Source organism: Pseudophryne corroboree, chromosome 11 (assembly GCF_028390025.1).
Source record: "Pseudophryne corroboree isolate aPseCor3 chromosome 11, aPseCor3.hap2, whole genome shotgun sequence".
Lineage (NCBI taxonomy): Eukaryota > Metazoa > Chordata > Amphibia > Anura > Myobatrachidae > Pseudophryne > Pseudophryne corroboree.
This window is the reverse complement of record NC_086454.1, coordinates 3,757,093-3,779,141: the sequence shown is the minus strand read 5'-3', so window position 1 is coordinate 3,779,141 and position 22,049 is coordinate 3,757,093. Positions and strand designations below refer to the sequence as shown.

Here is a 22,049-nt window from a genome sequence, read left to right as displayed (position 1 = left end):
TATCCGGGTGGCGGGAGCAGGGTAAATGGAACAAATTCATGTCATATGTGGTTTGCATTTTACAGACATTTCCAAAAGAGGTGGTATGGCAATGTGCACAGCCTAACAATGTATAAGAGGTGGTATGGCAATGTGCACAGCCTAACAATGTATAAGAGGTGGTATGGCAATGTGCACAGCCTAACAATGTATAAGAGGTGGTATAGCAATGTGCACAGCCTAACAATGTATAAGAGGTGGTATGGCAATGTGCACAGCCTAACAATGTATAAGAGGTGGTATGGCAATGTGCACAGCCTAACAATGTATAAGAGGTGGTATGGCAATGTGCACAGCCTAACAATGTATAAGAGGTGGTATGGCAATGTGCACAGCCTAACAATGTATAAGAGGTGGTATGGCAATGTGCACAGCCTAACAATGTATAAGAGGTGGTATGGCAATGTGCACAGCCTAACAATGTATAAGAGGTGGTATGGCAATGTGCACAGCCTAACAATGTATAAGAGGTGGTATGGCAATGTGCACAGCCTAACAATGTATAAGAGGTGGTATGGCAATGTGCACAGCCTAACAATGTATAAGAGGTGGTATGGCAATGTGCACAGCCTAACAATGTATAAGAGGTGGTATGGCAATGTGCACAGCCTAACAATGTATAAGAGGTGGTATGGCAATGTGCACAGCCTAACAATGTATAGGAGGTGGTATGGCAATGTGCACAGCCTAACAATGTATAAGAGGTGGTATGGCAATGTGCACAGCCTAACAATGTATAAGAGGTGGTATGGCAATGTGCACAGCCTAACAATGTATAAGAGGTGGTATGGCAATGTGCACAGCTTAACAATGTATAAGAGGTGGTATGGCAATGTGCACAGCCTAACAATGTATAAGAGGTGGTATGGCAATGTGCACAGCCTAACAATGTATAAGAGGTGGTATGGCAATGTGCACAGCCTAACAATGTATAAGAGGTGGTATGGCAATGTGCACAGCCTAACAATGTATAAGAGGTGGTATGGCAATGTGCACAGCCTAACAATGTATAAGAGGTGGTATGGCAATGTGCACAGCCTAACAATGTATAAGAGGTGGTATGGCAATGTGCACAGCCTAACAATGTATAAGAGGTGGTATGGCAATGTGCACAGCCTAACAATGTATAAGAGGTGGTATGGCAATGTGCACAGCCTAACAATGTATAAGAGGTGGTATGGCAATGTGCACAGCCTAACAATGTATAGGAGGTGGTATGGCAATGTGCACAGCCTAACAATGTATAAGAGGTGGTATGGCAATGTGCACAGCCTAACAATGTATAAGAGGTGGTATGGCAATGTGCACAGCCTAACAATGTATAAGAGGTGGTATGGCAATGTGCACAGCTTAACAATGTATAAGAGGTGGTATGGCAATGTGCACAGCCTAACAATGTATAAGAGGTGGTATGGCAATGTGCACAGCCTAACAATGTATAAGAGGTGGTATGGCAATGTGCACAGCCTAACAATGTATAAGAGGTGGTATGGCAATGTGCACAGCCTAACAATGTATAAGAGGTGGTATGGCAATGTGCACAGCCTAACAATGTATAAGAGGTGGTATGGCAATGTGCACAGCCTAACAATGTATAAGAGGTGGTATGGCAATGTGCACAGCCTAACAATGTATAAGAGGTGGTATGGCAATGTGCACAGCCTAACAATGTATAAGAGGTGGTATGGCAATGTGCACAGCCTAACAATGTATAGGAGGTGGTATGGCAATGTGCACAGCCTAACAATGTATAAGAGGTGGTATGGCAATGTGCACAGCCTAACAATGTATAAGAGGTGGTATGGCAATGTGCACAGCCTAACAATGTATAAGAGGTGGTATGGCAATGTGCACAGCTTAACAATGTATAAGAGGTGGTATGGCAATGTGCACAGCCTAACAATGTATAAGAGGTGGTATGGCAATGTGCACAGCCTAACAATGTATAAGAGGTGGTATGGCAATGTGCACAGCCTAACAATGTATAAGAGGTGGTATGGCAATGTGCACAGCCTAACAATGTATAAGAGGTGGTATGGCAATGTGCACAGCCTAACAATGTATAAGAGGTGGTATGGCAATGTGCACAGCCTAACAATGTATAAGAGGTGGTATGGCAATGTGCACAGCCTAACAATGTATAGGAGGTGGTATGGCAATGTGCACAGCCTAGCAATGTATAAGAGGTGGTATAGCAATGTGCACAGCCTAACAATGTATAAGAGGTGGTATGGCAATGTGCACAGCCTAACAATGTATAAGAGGTGGTATGGCAATGTGCACAGCCTAACAATGTATAAGAGGTGGTATGGCAATGTGCACAGCCTAACAATGTATAGGAGGTGGTATGGCAATGTGCACAGCCTAACAATGTATAAGAGGTGGTATGGCAATGTGCACAGCCTAACAATGTATAAGAGGTGGTATGGCAATGTGCACAGCCTAACAATGTATAAGAGGTGGTATGGCAATGTGCACAGCCTAACAATGTATAAGAGGTGGTATGGCAATGTGCACAGCCTAACAATGTATAAGAGGTGGTATGGCAATGTGCACAGCCTAACAATGTATAAGAGGTGGTATGGCAATGTGCACAGCCTAACAATGTATAAGAGGTGGTATGGCAATGTGCACAGCCTAACAATGTATAAGAGGTGGTATGGCAATGTGCACAGCCTAACAATGTATAAGAGGTGGTATGGCAATGTGCACAGCCTAACAATGTATAAGAGGTGGTATGGCAATGTGCACAGCCTAACAATGTATAAGAGGTGGTATGGCAATGTGCACAGCCTAACAATGTATAAGAGGTGGTATGGCAATGTGCACAGCCTAACAATGTATAAGAGGTGGTATGGCAATGTGCACAGCCTAACAATGTATAAGAGGTGGTATGGCAATGTGCACAGCCTAACAATGTATAAGAGGTGGTATGGCAATGTGCACAGCCTAACAATGTATAAGAGGTGGTATGGCAATGTGCACAGCCTAACAATGTATAAGAGGTGGTATGGCAATGTGCACAGCCTAACAATGTATAAGAGGTGGTATGGCAATGTGCACAGCCTAACAATGTATAAGAGGTGGTATGGCAATGTGCACAGCCTAACAATGTATAAGAGGTGGTATGGCAATGTGCACAGCCTAACAATGTATAAGAGGTGGTATGGCAATGTGCACAGCCTAACAATGTATAGGAGGTGGTATGGCAATGTGCACAGCCTAACAATGTATAAGAGGTGGTATAGCAATGTGCACAGCCTAACAATGTATAAGAGGTGGTATGGCAATGTGCACAGCCTAACAATGTATAAGAGGTGGTATGGCAATGTGCACAGCCTAACAATGTATAAGAGGTGGTATGGCAATGTGCACAGCCTAACAATGTATAGGAGGTGGTATGGCAATGTGCACAGCCTAACAATGTATAAGAGGTGGTATGGCAATGTGCACAGCCTAACAATGTATAAGAGGTGGTATGGCAATGTGCACAGCCTAACAATGTATAAGAGGTGGTATGGCAATGTGCACAGCCTAACAATGTATAAGAGGTGGTATGGCAATGTGCACAGCTTAACAATGTATAAGAGGTGGTATGGCAATGTGCACAGCCTAACAATGTATAAGAGGTGGTATAGCAATGTGCACAGCCTAACAATGTATAAGAGGTGGTATGGCAATGTGCACAGCCTAACAATGTATAAGAGGTGGTATGGCAATGTGCACAGCCTAACAATGTATAAGAGGTGGTATAGCAATGTGCACAGCCTAACAATGTATAAGAGGTGGTATGGCAATGTGCACAGCCTAACAATGTATAAGAGGTGGTATGGCAATGTGCACAGCCTAACAATGGCCCTCATTCCGAGTTGTTCGCTCGCAAGGCGAATGTAGCAGAGTTACACACGCTAAGCCGCCGCCTACTGGGAGTGAATCTTAGCTTCTTAAAATTGCGACCGACGTACGCGCAATATTGCGATTACAAACGAGTTAGCAGTTTCAGAGTAGCTCCAGACTTACTCTGCCTGTGCGATCATTTCAGTGCTTGTCGTTCCTGGTTGACGTCACAAACACACCCAGCGTTCGCCCAGGCACTCCCACCGTTTCCCCGGCCACTCCTGCGTTTTTTCCGGAAACGGTAGCGTTTTCAGCCACACGCCCCTGAAACGCCGTGTTTCCGCCCAGTAACACCCATTTCCTGTCAATCACATTACGATCGCCGGAGCGAAGAAAAAGCCGTGAGTAAAAATACTTTCTTCATAGTAAAGTTACTTGGCGCAGTCGCAGTGCGAACATTGCGCATGCGTACTAAGCGGATTTTCACTGCGATGCGATGAAAAATACCGAGCGAACAACTCGGAATGAGGGCCAATGTATAAGAGGTGGTATGGCAATGTGCACAGCCTAACAATGTATAGGAGGTGGTATGGCAATGTGCACAGCCTAACAATGTATAGGAGGTGGTATGGCAATGTGCACAGCCTAACAATGTATAAGAGGTGGTATGGCAATGTGCACAGCCTAACAATGTATAAGAGGTGGTATGGCAATGTGCACAGCTTAACAATGTATAAGAGGTGGTATGGCAATGTGCACAGCTTAACAATGTATAAGAGGTGGTATGGCAATGTGCACAGCCTAACAATGTATAAGAGGTGGTATGGCAATGTGCACAGCCTAACAATGTATAAGAGGTGGTATGGCAATGTGCACAGCCTAACAATGTATAAGAGGTGGTATGGCAATGTGCACAGCCTAACAATGTATAAGAGGTGGTATGGCAATGTGCACAGCCTAACAATGTATAAGAGGTGGTATGGCAATGTGCACAGCTTAACAATGTATAAGAGGTGGTATGGCAATGTGCACAGCCTAACAATGTATAAGAGGTGGTATGGCAATGTGCACAGCCTAACAATGTATAAGAGGTGGTATGGCAATGTGCACAGCCTAACAATGTATAAGAGGTGGTATGGCAATGTGCACAGCCTAACAATGTATAAGAGGTGGTATGGCAATGTGCACAGCCTAACAATGTATAAGAGGTGGTATGGCAATGTGCACAGCCTAACAATGTATAAGAGGTGGTATGGCAATGTGCACAGCCTAACAATGTATAAGAGGTGGTATGGCAATGTGCACAGCCTAACAATGTATAAGAGGTGGTATGGCAATGTGCACAGCTTAACAATGTATAAGAGGTGGTATGGCAATGTGCACAGCCTAACAATGTATAAGAGGTGGTATGGCAATGTGCACAGCCTAACAATGTATAAGAGGTGGTATGGCAATGTGCACAGCCTAACAATGTATAAGAGGTGGTATGGCAATGTGCACAGCCTAACAATGTATAAGAGGTGGTATGGCAATGTGCACAGCCTAACAATGTATAAGAGGTGGTATGGCAATGTGCACAGCTTAACAATGTATAAGAGGTGGTATGGCAATGTGCACAGCCTAACAATGTATAAGAGGTGGTATGGCAATGTGCACAGCCTAACAATGTATAAGAGGTGGTATGGCAATGTGCACAGCCTAACAATGTATAAGAGGTGGTATGGCAATGTGCACAGCCTAACAATGTATAAGAGGTGGTATGGCAATGTGCACAGCCTAACAATGGGGGTAATTCTGAGTTGATCGCAGCAGGAACTTTGTTAGCAGTTGGGCAAAACCATGTGCACTGCAGGTGAGGCAGATGTAACATGTGCAGAGAGAGTTAGATTTGGCTGTGGTGTGTTCAATCTGCAATCTAAATTGCAGTGTAAAAATAAAGCAGCCAGTATTTACCCTGCAGAGAAACAAAATAACCCACCCAAATCTAACCCTCTCTGCAAATGTTATATCTGCCCCCCCTGCAGTGCACATGGTTTTGCCCAACTGCTAAAAAATTTCCTGCTGCGATCAACTTGGAATTACCCCCAATGTATGTAAGAGGCGGTATGGCAACGTGCGGTGCCTAACAGTGTATGTAAGAGGCAGTATGGCAACGTGCAGGGCCTAACAATGTATGTAAGAGGCGGTATGGCAATGTGCACAGCCTAACAAAGTATAAGAGGTGGTATGGCAATGTGCACAGCCTAACAATGTATGTAAGAGGCGGTATGGCAACGTGCGGTGCCTAACAATGTATGTAAGAGGCGGTATGGCAATGTGCACAGCCTAACAAAGTATAACAGGTGGTATGGCAATGTGCACAGCCTAACAATGTATGTAAGAGGCGGTATGGCAACGTGCAGTGCCTAACAATGTATGTAAGAGGCAGTATGGCAACGTGCAGGGCCTAAAAATGTATGTAAGAGGCGGTATGGCAATGTACAGGGCCTAACAATGTATGTAAAAGGCGGTATGGCAATGTGCCGGGCCTAACAATGTATGTAAAAGGCGGTATGGCAATGTGCAGGGCCTCACTGCCCAGCCTGCTCCGGTACCCCTCACTGCCCAGCCTGCTCCGGTACTCCTCACTGCCCAGCCTGCTCCGGTACTCCTCACTGCCCAGCCTGCTCCGGTACTCCTCACTGCCCAGCCTGCTCCGGTACTCCTCACTGCCCAGCCTGCTCCGGTACTCCTCACTGCCCAGCCTGCTCCGGTACTCCTCACTGCCCAGCCTGCTCCGGTACTCCTCACTGCCCAGCCTGCTCCGGTACTCCTCACTGCCCAGCCTGCTCCGGTACTCCTCACTGCCCAGCCTGCTCCGGTACCCCTCACTGCCGAGCCTGCTCCGGTACTCCTCACTGCCCAGCCTGCTCCGGTACCCCTCACTGCCGAGCCTGCTCCGGTACCCCTCACTGCCGAGCCTGCTCCGGTACTCCTCACTACCCAGCCTGCTCCGGTACCCCTCACTGCCCAGCCTGCTCCGGTACTCCTCACTACCCAGCCTGCTCCGGTACCCCTCACTGCCCAGCCTGCTCCGGTACCCCTCACTGCCCAGCCTGCTCCGGTACTCCTCACTGCCCAGCCTGCTCCGGTACTCCTCACTACCCAGCCTGCTCCGGTACCCCTCACTGCCCAGCCTGCTCCGGTACCCCTCACTGCCCAGCCTGCTCCGGTACTCCTCACTGCCCAGCCTGCTCCGGTACCCCTCACTGCCCAGCCTGCTCCGGTACCCCTCACTGCCCAGCCTGCTCCGGTACCCCTCACTGCCCAGCCTGCTCCGGTACCCCTCACTGCCCAGCCTGCTCCGGTACTCCTCACTGCCCAGCCTGCTCCGGTACTCCTCACTGCCCAGCCTGCTCCGGTACTCCTCACTACCCAGCCTGCTCCGGTACCCCTCACTGCCCAGCCTGCTCCGGTACCCCTCACTGCCCAGACTGCTCCGGTACCCCTCACTGCCCAGCCTGCTCCGGTACTCCTCACTGCCCAGCCTGCTCCGGTACTCCTCACTGCCCAGCCTGCTCCGGTACTCCTCACTGCCCAGCCTGCTCCGGTACCCCTCACTGCCCAGCCTGCTCTGGTACTCCTCACTGCGGAGCCTGCTCCGGTACTCCTCACTGCCCAGCCTGCTCCGGTACCCCTCACTGCCCAGCCTGCTCCGGTACTCCTCACTGCCCAGCCTGCTCCGGTACCCCTCACTGCCCAGCCTGCTCCGGTACCCCTCACTGCCCAGCCTGCTCCGGTACTCCTCACTACCCAGCCTGCTCCGGTACTCCTCACTGCCCAGCCTGCTCCGGTACCCCTCACTGCCCAGCCTGCTCTGGTACTCCTCACTGCGGAGCCTGCTCCGGTACTCCTCACTACACAGCCTGCTCCGGTACTCCTCACTGCCCAGCCTGCTCCGGTACCCCTCACTGCCCAGCCTGCTCCGGTACCCCTCACTGCCCAGCCTGCTCCGGTACTCCTCACTGCCCAGCCTGCTCCGGTACTCCTCACTACACAGCCTGCTCCGGTACTCCTCACTACACAGCCTGCTCCGGTACTCCTCACTGCCCAGCCTGCTCCGGTACCCCTCACTGCCCAGCCTGCTCCGGTACCCCTCACTGCCCAGCCTGCTCCGGTACTCCTCACTGCCCAGCCTGCTCCGGTACCCCTCACTGCCCAGCCTGCTCTGGAACTCCTCACTGCGGAGCCTGCTCCGGTACCCCTCACTGCCCAGCCTGCTCCGGTACTTCTCACTGCCCAGCCTGCTCCGGTACCCCTCACTGCCCAGCCTGCTCCGGTACTCCTCACTGCCCAGCCTGCTCCGGTACCCCTCACTGCCCAGCCTGCTCCGGTACTCCTCACTACACAGCCTGCTCCGGTACTCCTCACTGCCCAGCCTGCTCCGGTACTCCTCACTGCCCAGCCTGCTCTGGTACTCCTCACTGCCCAGCCTGCTCCGGTACCCCTCACTGCCCAGCCTGCTCCGGTACTCCTCACTGCCCAGCCTGCTCCGGTACCCCTCACTGCCCAGCCTGCTCTGGTACTCCTCACTGCGGAGCCTGCTCCGGTACTCCTCACTGCCCAGCCTGCTCCGGTACTCCAGCCTGCTCCGGTACTCCTCACTGCCCAGCCTGCTCCGGTACTCCAGCCTGCTCCGGTACTCCTCACTGCCCAGCCTGCTCCGGTACCCCTCACTGCCCAGCCTGCTCCGGTACCCCTCACTGCCCAGCCTGCTCCGGTACCCCTCACTGCCCAGCCTGCTCCGGTACTCCTCACTGCCCAGCCTGCTCCGGTACCCCTCACTGCCCAGCCTGCTCTGGTACTCCTCACTGCGGAGCCTGCTCCGGTACCCCTCACTGCCCAGCCTGCTCCGGTACTCCTCACTGCCCAGCCTGCTCCGGTACCCCTCACTGCCCAGCCTGTTCCGGTACTCCTCACTGCCCAGCCTGCTCCGGTACCCCTCACTGCCCAGCCTGCTCCGGTACCCCTCACTACCCAGCCTGCTCCGGTACTCCTCACTGCCCAGCCTGCTCCGGTACCCCTCACTGCCCAGCCTGCTCTGGTACTCCTCACTGCGGAGCCTGCTCCGGTACTCCTCACTGCCCAGCCTGCTCCGGTACCCCTCACTGCCCAGCCTGCTCCGGTACCCCTCACTGCCCAGCCTGCTCCGGTACCCCTCACTGCCCAGCCTGCTCCGGTACCCCTCACTGCCCAGCCTGCTCCGGTACTCCTCACTGCCCAGCCTGCTCCGGTATCCCTCACTGCCCAGCCTGCTCCGGTACTCCTCACTGCCCAGCCTGCTCCGGTACCCCTCACTGCCCAGCCTGCTCCGGTACTCCTCACTGCCCAGCCTGCTCCGGTACCCCTCACTGCCCAGCCTGCTCCGGTACTCCTCACTACACAGCCTGCTCCGGTACTCCTCACTACACAGCCTGCTCCGGTACTCCTCACTACACAGCCTGCTCCGGTACTCCTCACTGCCCAGCCTGCTCCGGTACTCCTCACTGCCCAGCCTGCTCCGGTACTCCTCACTACACAGCCTGCTCCGGTACTCCTCACTGCCCAGCCTGCTCCGGTACTCCTCACTGCCCAGCCTGCTCTGGTACTCCTCACTGCGGAGCCTGCTACGGTACCCCTCACTGCCCAGCCTGCTCCGGTACTCCTCACTGCCCAGCCTGCTCCGGTACCCCTCACTGCCCAGCCTGCTCTGGTACTCCTCACTGCGGAGCCTGCTCCGGTACTCCTCACTGCCCAGCCTGCTCCGGTACTCCAGCCTGCTCCGGTACTCCTCACTGCCCAGCCTGCTCCGGTACTCCAGCCTGCTCCGGTACTCCTCACTGCCCAGCCTGCTCCGGTACCCCTCACTGCCCAGCCTGCTCCGGTACCCCTCACTGCCCAGCCTGCTTTGGTACCCCTCACTGCCCAGCCTGCTCCGGTACCCCTCACTGCCCAGCCTGCTCCGGTACCCCTCACTGCCCAGCCTGCTCCGGTACCCCTCACTGCCCAGCCTGCTCCGGTACTCCTCACTACCCAGCCTGCTCCGGTACTCCTCACTGCCCAGCCTGCTCCGGTACCCCTCACTGCCCAGCCTGCTCCGGTACTCCTCACTGCCCAGCCTGCTCCGGTACCCCTCACTGCCCAGCCTGCTCCGGTACTCCTCACTGCCCAGCCTGCTCCGGTACCCCTCACTGCCCAGCCTGCTCCGGTACCCCTCACTGCCCAGCCTGCTCCGGTACTCCAGCCTGCTCCGGTACTCCTCACTGCCCAGCCTGCTCCGGTACCCCTCACTGCCCAGCCTGCTCCGGTACCCCTCACTGCCCAGCCTGCTCCGGTACCCCTCACTGCCCAGCCTGCTCCGGTACCCCTCACTGCCCAGCCTGCTCCGGTACCCCTCACTGCCCAGCCTGCTCCGGTACCCCTCACTGCCCAGCCTGCTCCGGTACTCCAGCCTGCTCCGGTACTCCTCACTGCCCAGCCTGCTCCGGTACTCCAGCCTGCTCCGGTACTCTGTGGTCTGGTCACATTCCCAGCATTAATTTATACATGTTATATCTTGTTCTTATCAGAATAGTGAGAACGCTGTGAATGGGGAGATAATCCTTGTTCTGTGTGCAGATGGCCGCGCACTGGAAAGCCCTGATGCAGGGGACTGCGGTGCTGCTCCCAGCCACTGGCTCCCCTAGGCACCTGCCTAGCACTGTCCGGGAGACAGTGCACTTGTAATACTCTCGTCAGGTGTGGAAATGACTGCAGTGTCTGAAGGGGCGGGGCTTGATGATGCCATTTATGTAACCATGCCCCACCCCTACTTACTCCCACCAATAGTCTCCCCCCCTTCCCCGCATCCCATATGAACCACTGCAGTTCCGTTTACCCTTAGCAGTGACGGAGTTAATACGTAGTGTTGCTGGTGCAGTGCAGAGCGTGCAGCCATTGGCGGATGTCCCAGCAGTCTGTACTGAACCAGTGTGATTCTCATACAGAACAAGGTACAGCACGAACACCGCGCACAATCCAGCGAAATAAGTCGGTAACAAGACACGGACAAATGAGGCTGACGTACCGTATTCTTCTGGAAGTAAATCAGGACTCCAGCAACAATCTGCAGTATCAGGATCAGCAGCAGAAACGTGAAATACTGAAAGAGACGGAGGAAGAGTGCGACTGAATGACGCACAGCGCTAAGACCAGCGGAGAAGGTGACACACAACGCAGCTATACAGGGAAGGAGCCGCCTGCGACTGAATGACGCACAGCGCTAAGACCAGCGGAGAAGGTGACACACAACGCAGCTATACAGGGAAGGGGCCGCCTGCGACTGAATGACGCACAGCGCTAAGACCAGCGGAGAAGGTGACACACAACGCAGCTATACAGGGAAGGGGCCGCCTGCGACTGAATGACGCACAGCGCTAAGACCAGCGGAGAAGGTGACACACAACGCAGCTATACAGGGAAGGGGCCGCCTGCGACTGAATGACGCACAGCGCTAAGACCAGCGGAGAAGGTGACACACAACGCAGCTATACAGGGAAGGGGGCCGCCTGCGACTGAATGACGCACAGCGCTAAGACCAGCGGAGAAGGTGACACACAACGCAGCTATACAGGGAAGGGGCCGCCTGCGACTGAATGACGCACAGCGCTAAGACCAGCGGAGAAGGTGACACACAACGCAGCTATACAGGGAAGGGGGCGCCTGCGACTGAATGACGCACAGCGCTAAGACCAGCGGAGAAGGTGACACACAACGCAGCTATACAGGGAAGGGGCCGCCTGCGACTGAATGACGCACAGCGCTAAGACCAGCGGAGAAGGTGACACATAATGCAGCTATACAGGGAAGGGGCCGCCTGCGACTGAATGACGCACAGCGCTAAGACCAGCAGAGAAGGTGACACACAACGCAGCTATACAGGGAAGGGGCCGCCTGCGACTGAATGACGCACAGCGCTAAGACCAGCAGAGAAGGTGACACACAACGCAGCTATACAGGGAAGGGGCCGCCTGCGACTGAATAACGCACAGCGCTAAGACCAGCGGAGAAGGTGACACACAATGCAGCTATACAGGGAAGGAGCCGCCTGCGACTGAATGACGCACAGCGCTAAGACCAGCGGAGAAGGTGACACACAATGCAGCTATACAGGGAAGGGGCCGCCTGCGACTGAATGACGCACAGCGCTAAGACCAGCGGAGAAGGTGACACACAATGCAGCTATACAGGGAAGGGGCCGCCTGCGACTGAATGACGCACAGCGCTAAGACCAGCGGAGAAGGTGACACACAACGCAGCTATACAGGGAAGGGGCCGCCCAGGCAATCCCAGTACTGTACAGTAATGCGTGTTACCCAGAGCAATATACAGAACCATTGTCTTACAGAGGAGGCGGCCTCACTGAATTACAGCTCCCATGCGCCATTTTGTTTTGTTTGGGAGAAATATATTTAGTGGAAGTCCCTTGCTTCTTCCCTTCCCTGGGGCCTGCGTTGCTCTGCCGGTTACCCCAATTCACGTCTGCTTACAACACTGAGGCATGGCCACCACACGAGTACTTACCAGGCCCAGAAGGCAGCGGACCTCATTCACGGCTCCCACGCAGCCCAGGAAACCCATCACCATTGTGAACCCGCCCACTGCGATCAGGATGTAGGAGCCGGTTTTCAGCGATGAAGAGGAGTCCTCTGTGGGCAGGAGAAGGTACAGTCACGCAAATAATCAGTCTACACCGCACTGTTACGTTTTAGGACCTATTCACAGAAGCACTATAACCCGTGTGTCACGCCAGGGAACACTTTCCAGATCGCCGTTCCCGTGTACTCTAGTAAAATGGTGTAAAGAGAACCATCAGAGCTGCTGGAAGCAGATGTATATATTGCAGAGCTGCCCTGACAGTGGCTGGGGTAACAGCAAGATTCGCCGCATACTCACGTAACACAGAGATGAAACTGGTCTTGTCCACGAGGATCCATATTCCGAAGCCAAGGATCACCGCGCCAAGGATCTGGGGAGAAAAGGAAAATGGTCAGGAGCAGTTGGTGCCATGTGAGAACGGCATCCAGCCCACGTCGTCCGGTGCCCAGCGCCGGTGTTACAACAGAACGTCTTATCGGCATAAAAGTGGTACATGTGAGAACGGCCTCCAGGCCATGGTGCCCAGCGCCCGCGTTACAACCCAACTTCCAGTTGGCGTAAACATTTTCTGGGCACAACTCTTGACAACCTGGGGTAAGCTATGGGCGAAGAGCTGCTGAATGCCAGGACCAGGAGAGGACTAAGGGGGACATGTATCAAACATTACAATGAGTGGACAAGTTGCCCATAGCAACCAACAAGATTCTACCTGTCAATGCTGAACCTGGTAAATGCTACCACTAAGCTGATTGGATGCGGAGGGCAACTTCCCCCCTCATTAGAGGCTGTGACACATTTCCGCCTCTCTCACCCGTCCAGCCCGGTGATGGGGGGCAGTGTGTGGCTGTGGTGATCGGCGGTGTAGGTCTGTGTCAGAGCGAACTCCCGCAGCCCGTTTCTGCAGTCCATGGCCCGGCTGGGCTGTGTCTGGGGGCTGAGTGTGAGAGAGCTGATGGTACAAGCGAGTCTCCAACGTGCGCTCCTACACCGGCGACCGCCGCAGTCACACACTTCACCCCCCCCCCAAGCTCCAGGATTCCAATACAAAGATGGCGGATTCAGACTACACCACTGAGGGGCCGTATCACTGCGGTAAGGACTGCATTTCCAGGCTTCTTACACAGCGATAGGGGGCACCAGCGGGGTCGCACCGAGCAGTCTGTGACGCAGATATTTGCTGATTCTTTTCATTTTTAGAGGTCAATTCAATGACTCCAATTACACCTAGCTAACCTCCTCTATCTACATGTATAGCTTCCAGAGGATGCGGCCTCCTCTATCTACATGTATAGCTTCCAGAGTATGGGGCCCCCCTCTATCTACATGTATAGCTTCCAGAGGATGGGCCCTCCTCTATCTACATGTCTAGCTTCCAGAGGATGGGTTCCTCCTCTATCTACATGTATAGCCTCCAGAGGATGGGGCCCCCTCTATCTACATGTATAGCTTCCAGAGGATGGGGCTCCCCTCTATCTACATGTATAGCTTCCAGAGGATGGGGCCCCCCTCTATCTACATGTATAGCTTCCAGAGGATGGGGCCCCCCTCTATCTACATGTATAGCTTCCAGAGGATGCCCCCCTCCCCCCTCTATCTACATGTATAGCTTCCAGAGGATGGGGCCCCCCTCTATCTACATGTATAGCTTCCAGAGGATGGGGCCCCCCCTCTATCTACATGTATAGCTTCCAGAGGATGGGGCCCCCCCTCTATCTACATGTATAGCTTCCAGAGGATGACCCCCCCCCCCCCCTCTATCTACCTGTATAGCTTCCAGAGGATGGGGCCTCCTCTATCTACATGTATAGCTTCCAGAGGATGGGGCCCCCCCTCTATCTACATGTATAGCTTCCAGAGGATGACCCCCCCCCCCCCTCTATCTACCTGTATAGCTTCCAGAGGATGGGGCCTCCTCTATCTACATGTATAGCTTCCAGAGGATGGGGCTCCCCTCTATCTACATGTATAGCTTCCAGAGGATGGGGCCCCCCCTCTATCTACATGTATAGCTTCCAGAGGATGGGGCCCTCCTCTATCTACATGTATAGCTTCCAGAGGATGGGGCTCCCCTCTATCTACATGTATAGCTTCCAGAGGATAGGGCCCTCCTCTATCTACATTTATAGCTTCCAGAGGATGGGGCCCCCCCTCTATCTACATGTATAGCTTCCAGAGGATGGGGCCTCCTCTATCTACATGTATAGCTTCCAGAGGATGGGGCCCTTCTCTATCTACATGTATAGCTTCCAGAGGATGCCCCCCCCCCCCCCCCTCTATCTACATGTATAGCTTCCAGAGGATGGGGCCCCCCTCTATCTACATGTATAGCTTCCAGAGGATGGGGCCCTCCTCTATCTACATGTATAGCTTCCAGAGGATGGGACCTCCTCTATCTACATGTATAGCTTCCAGAGGATGGGGCCCCTCCTCTATCTACATGTATAGCTTCCAGAGGATGGGGATCCCCTCTATCTACATGTATAGCTTCCAGAGGATGGGGCCTCCTCTATCTACATGTATAGCTTCCAGAGGATGGGGCCCCCCCTCTATCTACATGTATAGCTTCCAGAGGATGGGGCCCCCCTCTATCTACATGTATAGCTTCCAGAGGATGGGGCCTCCTCTATCTACATGTGTAGCTTCCAGAGGATGGGTTCCTCCTCTATCTACATGTATAGCTTCCAGAGGATGGGACTCCCCTCTATCTACATGTATAGCTTCCAGAGGATGGGTCCCTCCTCTATCTACATGTATAGCTTCCAGAGGATGGGGCCCCCCTCTATCTACATGTATAGCTTCCAGAGGATGGGTCCCTCCTCTATCTACATGTATAGCTTCCAGAGGATGAGGCCCTCCTCTATCTACATGTATAGCTTCCAGAGGATAGGGCCCTCCTCTATCTACATGTATAGCTTCCAGAGGATGGGGCCCCCCTCTATCTACATGTATAGCTTCCAGAGGATGGGGCTCCCCTCTATCTACATGTATAGCTTTCAGAGGATGGGCCCCCCCCTCTATCTACATGTATAGCTTCCAGAGGATGGGGCCCTCCTCTATCTACATGTATAGCTTCCAGAGGATGGGGCCCTCCTCTATCTACATGTATAGCTTCCAGAGGATGGGCCCCCCCCCTCTATCTACATGTATAGCTTCCAGAGGATGGGGCCTCCTCTATCTACATGTATAGCTTCCAGAGGATGGGGCCCTCCTCTATCTACATGTATAACTTCCAGAGGATGGGGCCCCCCTCTATCTACATGTATAGCTTCCAGAGGATGGGGCCCCCCCTCTATCTACATGTATAGCTTCCAGAGGATGGGGCCCTCCTCTATCTACATGTATAGCTTCCAGAGGATGGGGCTCCCCTCTATCTACATGTATAGCTTCCAGAGGATGGGCCCTCCTCTATCTACATGTCTAGCTTCCAGAGGATGGGTTCCTCCTCTATCTACATGTATAGCCTCCAGAGGATGGGGCCCCCTCTATCTACATGTATAGCTTCCAGAGGATGGGGCTCCCCTCTATCTACATGTATAGCTTCCAGAGGATGGGGCCTCCTCTATCTACATGTGTAGCTTCCAGAGGATGGGTTCCTCCTCTATCTACATGTATAGCTTCCAGAGGATGGGACCCCCCTCTATCTACATGTATAGCTTCCAGAGGATGGGTCCCTCCTCTATCTACATGTATAGCTTCCAGAGGATGGGGCCCCCCTCTATCTACATGTATAGCTTCCAGAGGATGGGTCCCTCCTCTATCTACATGTATAGCTTCCAGAGGATGAGGCCCTCCTCTATCTACATGTATAGCTTCCAGAGGATAGGGCCCTCCTCTATCTACATGTATAGCTTCCAGAGGATGGGGCCCCCCTCTATCTACATGTATAGCTTCCAGAGGATGGGGCTCCCCTCTATCTACATGTATAGCTTCCAGAGGATGGGGCCCCCCCTCTATCTACATGTATAGCTTCCAGAGGATGGGGCCCTCATCTATCTACATGTATAGCTTCCAGAGGATGGGGCCCTCATCTATCTACATGTATAGCTTCCAGAGGATGGGGCCCTCCTCTATCTACATGTATAGCTTCCAGAGGATGGGGCCCCCCCTCTATCTACATGTATAGCTTCCAGAGGATGGGGCCTCCTCTATCTACATGTATAGCTTCCAGAGGATGGGGCCCTCCTCTATCTACATGTATAACTTCCAGAGGATGGGGCCCCCCTCTATCTACATGTATAGCTTCCAGAGGATGGGGCCCCCCCTCTATCTACATGTATAGCTTCCAGAGGATGGGGCCCTCCTCTATCTACATGTATAGCTTCTAGAGGATGGGGCTCCCCTCTATCTACATGTATAGCTTCCAGAGGATGGGCCCTCCTCTATCTACATGTCTAGCTTCCAGAGGATGGGATCCTCCTCTATCTACATGTATAGTCTCCAGAGGATGGGGCCCCCTCTATCTACATGTATAGCTTCCAGAGGATGGGGCTCCCCTCTATCTACATGTATAGCTTCCAGAGGATGGGTCCCTCCTCTATCTACATGTATAGCTTCCAGAGGATGGGGCCCCCCTCTATCTACATGTATAGCTTCCAGAGGATGGGGCCTCCTCTATCTACATGTATAGCTTCCAGAGGATGCCCCCCTCCCCCCTCTATCTACATGTATAGCTTCCAGAGGATGGGGCCCCCCTCTATCTACATGTATAGCTTCCAGAGGATGGGGCCTCCTCTATCTACATGTATAGCTTCCAGAGGATGAGGCCCTCCTCTATCTACATGTATAGCTTCCAGAGGATGGGGCTCCCCTCTATCTACATGTATAGCTCCCAGAGGATGGGGCTCCCCTCTATCTACATGTATAGCTCCCAGAGGATGGGGCCCTCCTCTATCTACATGTATAGTTTCCAGAGGATGGGGCCCTCCTCTATCTACATGTATAGCTTCCAGAGGATGGGGCCCTCCTCTATCTACATGTATAGCTTCCAGAGGATGGGGCCCTCCTCTATCTACATGTATAGCTTCCAGAGGATGGGGCCCTCCTCTATCTACATGTATAGCTTCCAGAGGATAGGGCCCTCCTCTATCTACATGTATAGCTTCCAGAGGATGGGGCCCTCCTCTATCTACATGTATAGCTTCCAGAGGATGGGGCCCTCCTCTATCTACATGTATAGCTTCCAGAGGATGGAGCCCCCCTATATCTACATGTATAGCTTCCAGAGGATGGGGCCCTCCTCTATCTACATGTATAGCTTCCAGGGGATGGGGCCCTCCTCTATCTACATGTATAGCTTCCAGAGGATGGGGCCCTCATCTATCTACATGTATAGCTTCCAGAGGATGGGCCCCTGGGTAACAGTAGCTCCCATCTTCCTGCGGAAACTGTACAGGGCGCTAGTAGCGGACCCACATTGTAGCTCTGCCCACAGCGGTGCAGAGCCCGGGCCAAGCAACCAGGTGCGTTTCCAAACTGCACACTCTCCCCATTCAGACGCCACTCGGGATTTCTTGCAGTCCGGGAGCACCTGCAGCACGTCGCAGGAGATTGTGGCAGAATATGAACATTTTATAAAGGAAGTTAAAATCTACAGACCTGGGGAGTAGCTGGGTAAATTAATTATTAAAGCTCATTTATAGAGGAAGGCAAAACACATCACCATCCAACCAATCACACGTTACCATCCAACCAATCACAAGTTACCATCCAACCAATCACCCCTTACCCTCTAACCAATCACCCCTTACCCTCTAACCAATCACACATTACCCTCTAACCAATCACACAGTACCCTCTAACCAATCACACAGTACCCTCTAACCAATCACACATTACCCTCTAACCAATCACACATTACCCTCTAACCAATCACACCTTACCCTCTAACCAACCAATCACACCTAACCCTCTAACCAATCACACATTACCCTCTAACCAATCACACATTACCCTCTAACCAATCACACATTACCCTCTAAACAATCACACATTACCCTCTAACCAATCACACATTACCCTCTAACCAATCACACATTACCCTCTAACCAATCACACCTTACCCACTAACCAATCACACATTACCCTCTAACCAATCACACATTACCCTCTAACCAATCACACCTTACCCACTAACCAATCACACATTACCCTCTAACCAATCACCCGTTACCATCCGACCAATCACACATTACCCTCTAACCAATCACACAGTACCCTCTAACCAATCACACATTAACCTCTAACCAATCACCCGTTACCATCCGACCAATCACCCATTACCCTCTAACCCAGGCTTTTTCAACCAGTGTGCCGCGACCAGTTGCAAGGTGTGTCGCGGAGCCAGAGCAGCTTCCTGCTCCTTCAGAATGAACTGTTTTCCAGGCTCTTCTTAGAGGATCAGTCATGCTCCGGCTGTGACCTATGCCCTGAAGACGCGGTGGTGTGATATCATAGGTCACGGCCGCCGCAACTCACCACACAGCCAGCCCACTTGTCTGCATACACATCTACCAGTTCCCGCCTGCATACACAGCTTTCCTTGCCCACTTACCTCCACACCTGCCCGACCGCTCGCTGCTCAGTATTCGCAGCACTCCACTATGAACGGCCCCCTCTACTGAGGGACAGGGAGGAGGACAGCTGACCGGTAAGGGCTAATATTTGTTATGTTATTTATCCTGTGGGGAACAATAGGATTTATGGATTTATGGGGGGAAACAATGTGAATAATTCATGTGGGAAGCAATAGGATTTATGGAAGGAGCAACATGATTTATGTGGAGAGCAATGTGATTGTTTTTTCTGTGTAGGCCAATGTAGTGTGGATTTTTTATTACTGTGAGGGCCAATGTGTGTTTTTTTGGGGTTTTTTCTGTGGGGAACTGATGGTGTGCCCTGGCAATTTTAAAATATTGTTCGGTGTGCCGCGAGTAAAAAAAAGGTTGAAAATCACTGCTCTAACCATTCACACATTACCCTCTAACCCAGGGGTGGCCAACCAGGCAGAGACAAAGAGCCAAAAAATCTTGTTAGGTACGTCAAAGAGCCGACATTTAGCCGAAGGCGCGTGTGCAAAAATGAGGTGTGGCTTTATGTCAGCTAGGACACACTGCCGGTATAAAATACATTGAAAAGGCTAGATTCAGCATAAGATACATTTTAAAGCCAGATCCAACATAAAATACATTGAAATAGTCACTTTCACATAAAATAATTGAAAAAGCCAAATCCATATAAAGGTGCCATCTGACCCCTGGGCCAGTGCAATATAAGTGTTCCAGGGCCACTTGACTGCAGATTCCCTATAAAAAAATGGGGCCGCTTGCTTGAATCTACCCCCCAGGCTAAAAGTTTCCAAGCCCGTGATTGCAGCAGTACCTAATGTGTCCTCTATTTGCAAGTGGATGTCTCACCTATAGTATTTGGCTCCCTCAGTTTTCAGTCCCTGTAGTGTTGCTGCGTGTCTGGCTGGAGTGCAGCGGTTTCTGTATCTGTTGTGGTCACATGACTTTGAGTGTTGGGAGCCACATTTGAGTAAAGAAAGAGCCTCATGTGGCTCAAGAGCCACTGGTTGGCCACCGCTGCTCTAACCAATCACCCATTACCCATTACCATCCAACCGATCACACATCACCCTCTAACCAATCACCATTCAACCAATCACCCATTACCATCTAACCAATCACACATTACCATCCAACCAATCACACATTACCCTCTAACCAATCACCCATTACCATCCAACCGATCACACATCACCCTCCAACCAATCACCCATTACCATCTAACCAATCACACATTACCATCCAACCAATCACACATTACCCTCTAACCAATCAATCACCCCTTACCATCCAACCAATCACACATCACCCTCTAACCAATCACCCGTTACCATCTAACCAATTACCCATTACCATTTAACCAATCACACATTACCATCTAACCAATCACATATTACCATCCAACCAATCACACATCACCCTCTAACCAATCACCCATTACCATCCTACCAATCACCCATTACCATCTAACCAATCACACATTACCCTCTAACCAATCACCCGTTACCATCTAACCAATCACCCCTTACCATCCAACCAATCACCCCTTACCATCCAACCAATCACACATTACCCTCTAACCAATCACCATTACCATCCAACCAATCACCCATTACCATCCAACCAATTACCATCCAACCAATCACTCATTACCACCTAACCAATCACACATTACCCTCTAACCAATCAATCACACATTACCCTCTAACCAATCACCCGTTACCATCTAACCAATCACCCGTTACCATCTAACCAATCACACATTACCATCCAACCAATCACCCCTTACCATCCAACCAATCACCCATTACCATCGAGCCTCTGTCACAGTCACCTTCTATTATGACATCCACCCACCCCAAGAAATTACAGCTATACCAGACAAACAGTTAATCCTAATGGAGTTTTGTTTGATGTCGGTATAAACAGGTCGACGCTAGTATAATCTGTTTGCTAGAGTGATGGACTCCGCACATTCCGAAGCCAGGAGCTGCACGGTTAATGCCAGCCTGCAGCAAACTGGACCAACCTGTCCTGCGGGATTAGGAAGAGGAGCAGCGCAGAGGGATCGGCTGACAATTACAATGCGAGTGGAGTTATGAAAGCGCACAACACACTTTCCTACAGGCCAGGTGATTATGAAACCAGTCATGGCGTTGTACTGCGACACAGGACTCCCACATGGCTCTAATCACACATATATAAAAATATAAAGCGCCTCTATGGTCACTTGAATTTTGAAACCTATTATTACATCACCGAGCGCCAAGAATATTATTTTCTTCTTTCATATACTAAATACCACAAATTATGCCGCCCACAACTACATACCTGGCTATGAGTGGCGTTAGCTTATAAAGTTTGTACTAAGGCTGGATCTAGTAATCACCTCCAGGCCTCCTACATCCTCCTGTCCAATGCTGGCAGGCCGTCACTGGCAGACATAGCGGGGGGAGATACCTCTGCCACCATGCCCCTCCCATGGACCTGATATCAGGAATGTGATGTCATTATCCATGGACTCCCGTCACTGGCAGACATAGCGGGGAGAGATACCTCTGCCACCATGGACCTGATATCAGGAATCTGATGTCATTATCCATGGACTCCCGTCACTGGCAGACATAGCGGGGGAGATACCTCTGCCACCATGCACCTCCCGTGGACCTGCTATCAGGAATCTGATGTCATTATCCATGGACTCCCGTCACTGGCAGACATAGCGGGGGAGATACCTCTGCCACCATGCTCATCCCATGGACCTGCTATCAGGAATCTGATGTCATTATCCATGGACTTCCGTCACTGGCAGACATAGCCACCATGCACCTCCCATGGACCTGCTATCAGGAATCTGAGGTCATTATAAAAAAGTAAATCTCTTTACCATGAATGGTAAAGAAACAACAGGCGCTGTAACTGGGCTGGTTTCCTAAGCCGCTGTTGGAAACGGGA

At 51.9% G+C, this 22,049-nt stretch overlaps 1 protein-coding gene across 1 annotated transcript in view; it reads right to left on the bottom strand.

The window, feature by feature from the left end:
- Window positions 1-22,049, bottom strand: part of CD82 (CD82 molecule) — a 135,459-nt gene that overhangs the window by 13,570 nt on the left and 99,840 nt on the right. Inside the window, exons 3-5 of the mRNA XM_063946265.1 lie at window positions 12,829-12,901; window positions 12,457-12,581; window positions 10,961-11,035 (exon numbers count right to left, since the gene is read on the bottom strand). Of these exons, the coding sequence (XP_063802335.1) occupies window positions 10,961-11,035; window positions 12,457-12,581; window positions 12,829-12,901 (273 nt within the window). The remainder of the gene's footprint in view (window positions 1-10,960; window positions 11,036-12,456; window positions 12,582-12,828; window positions 12,902-22,049) is intronic.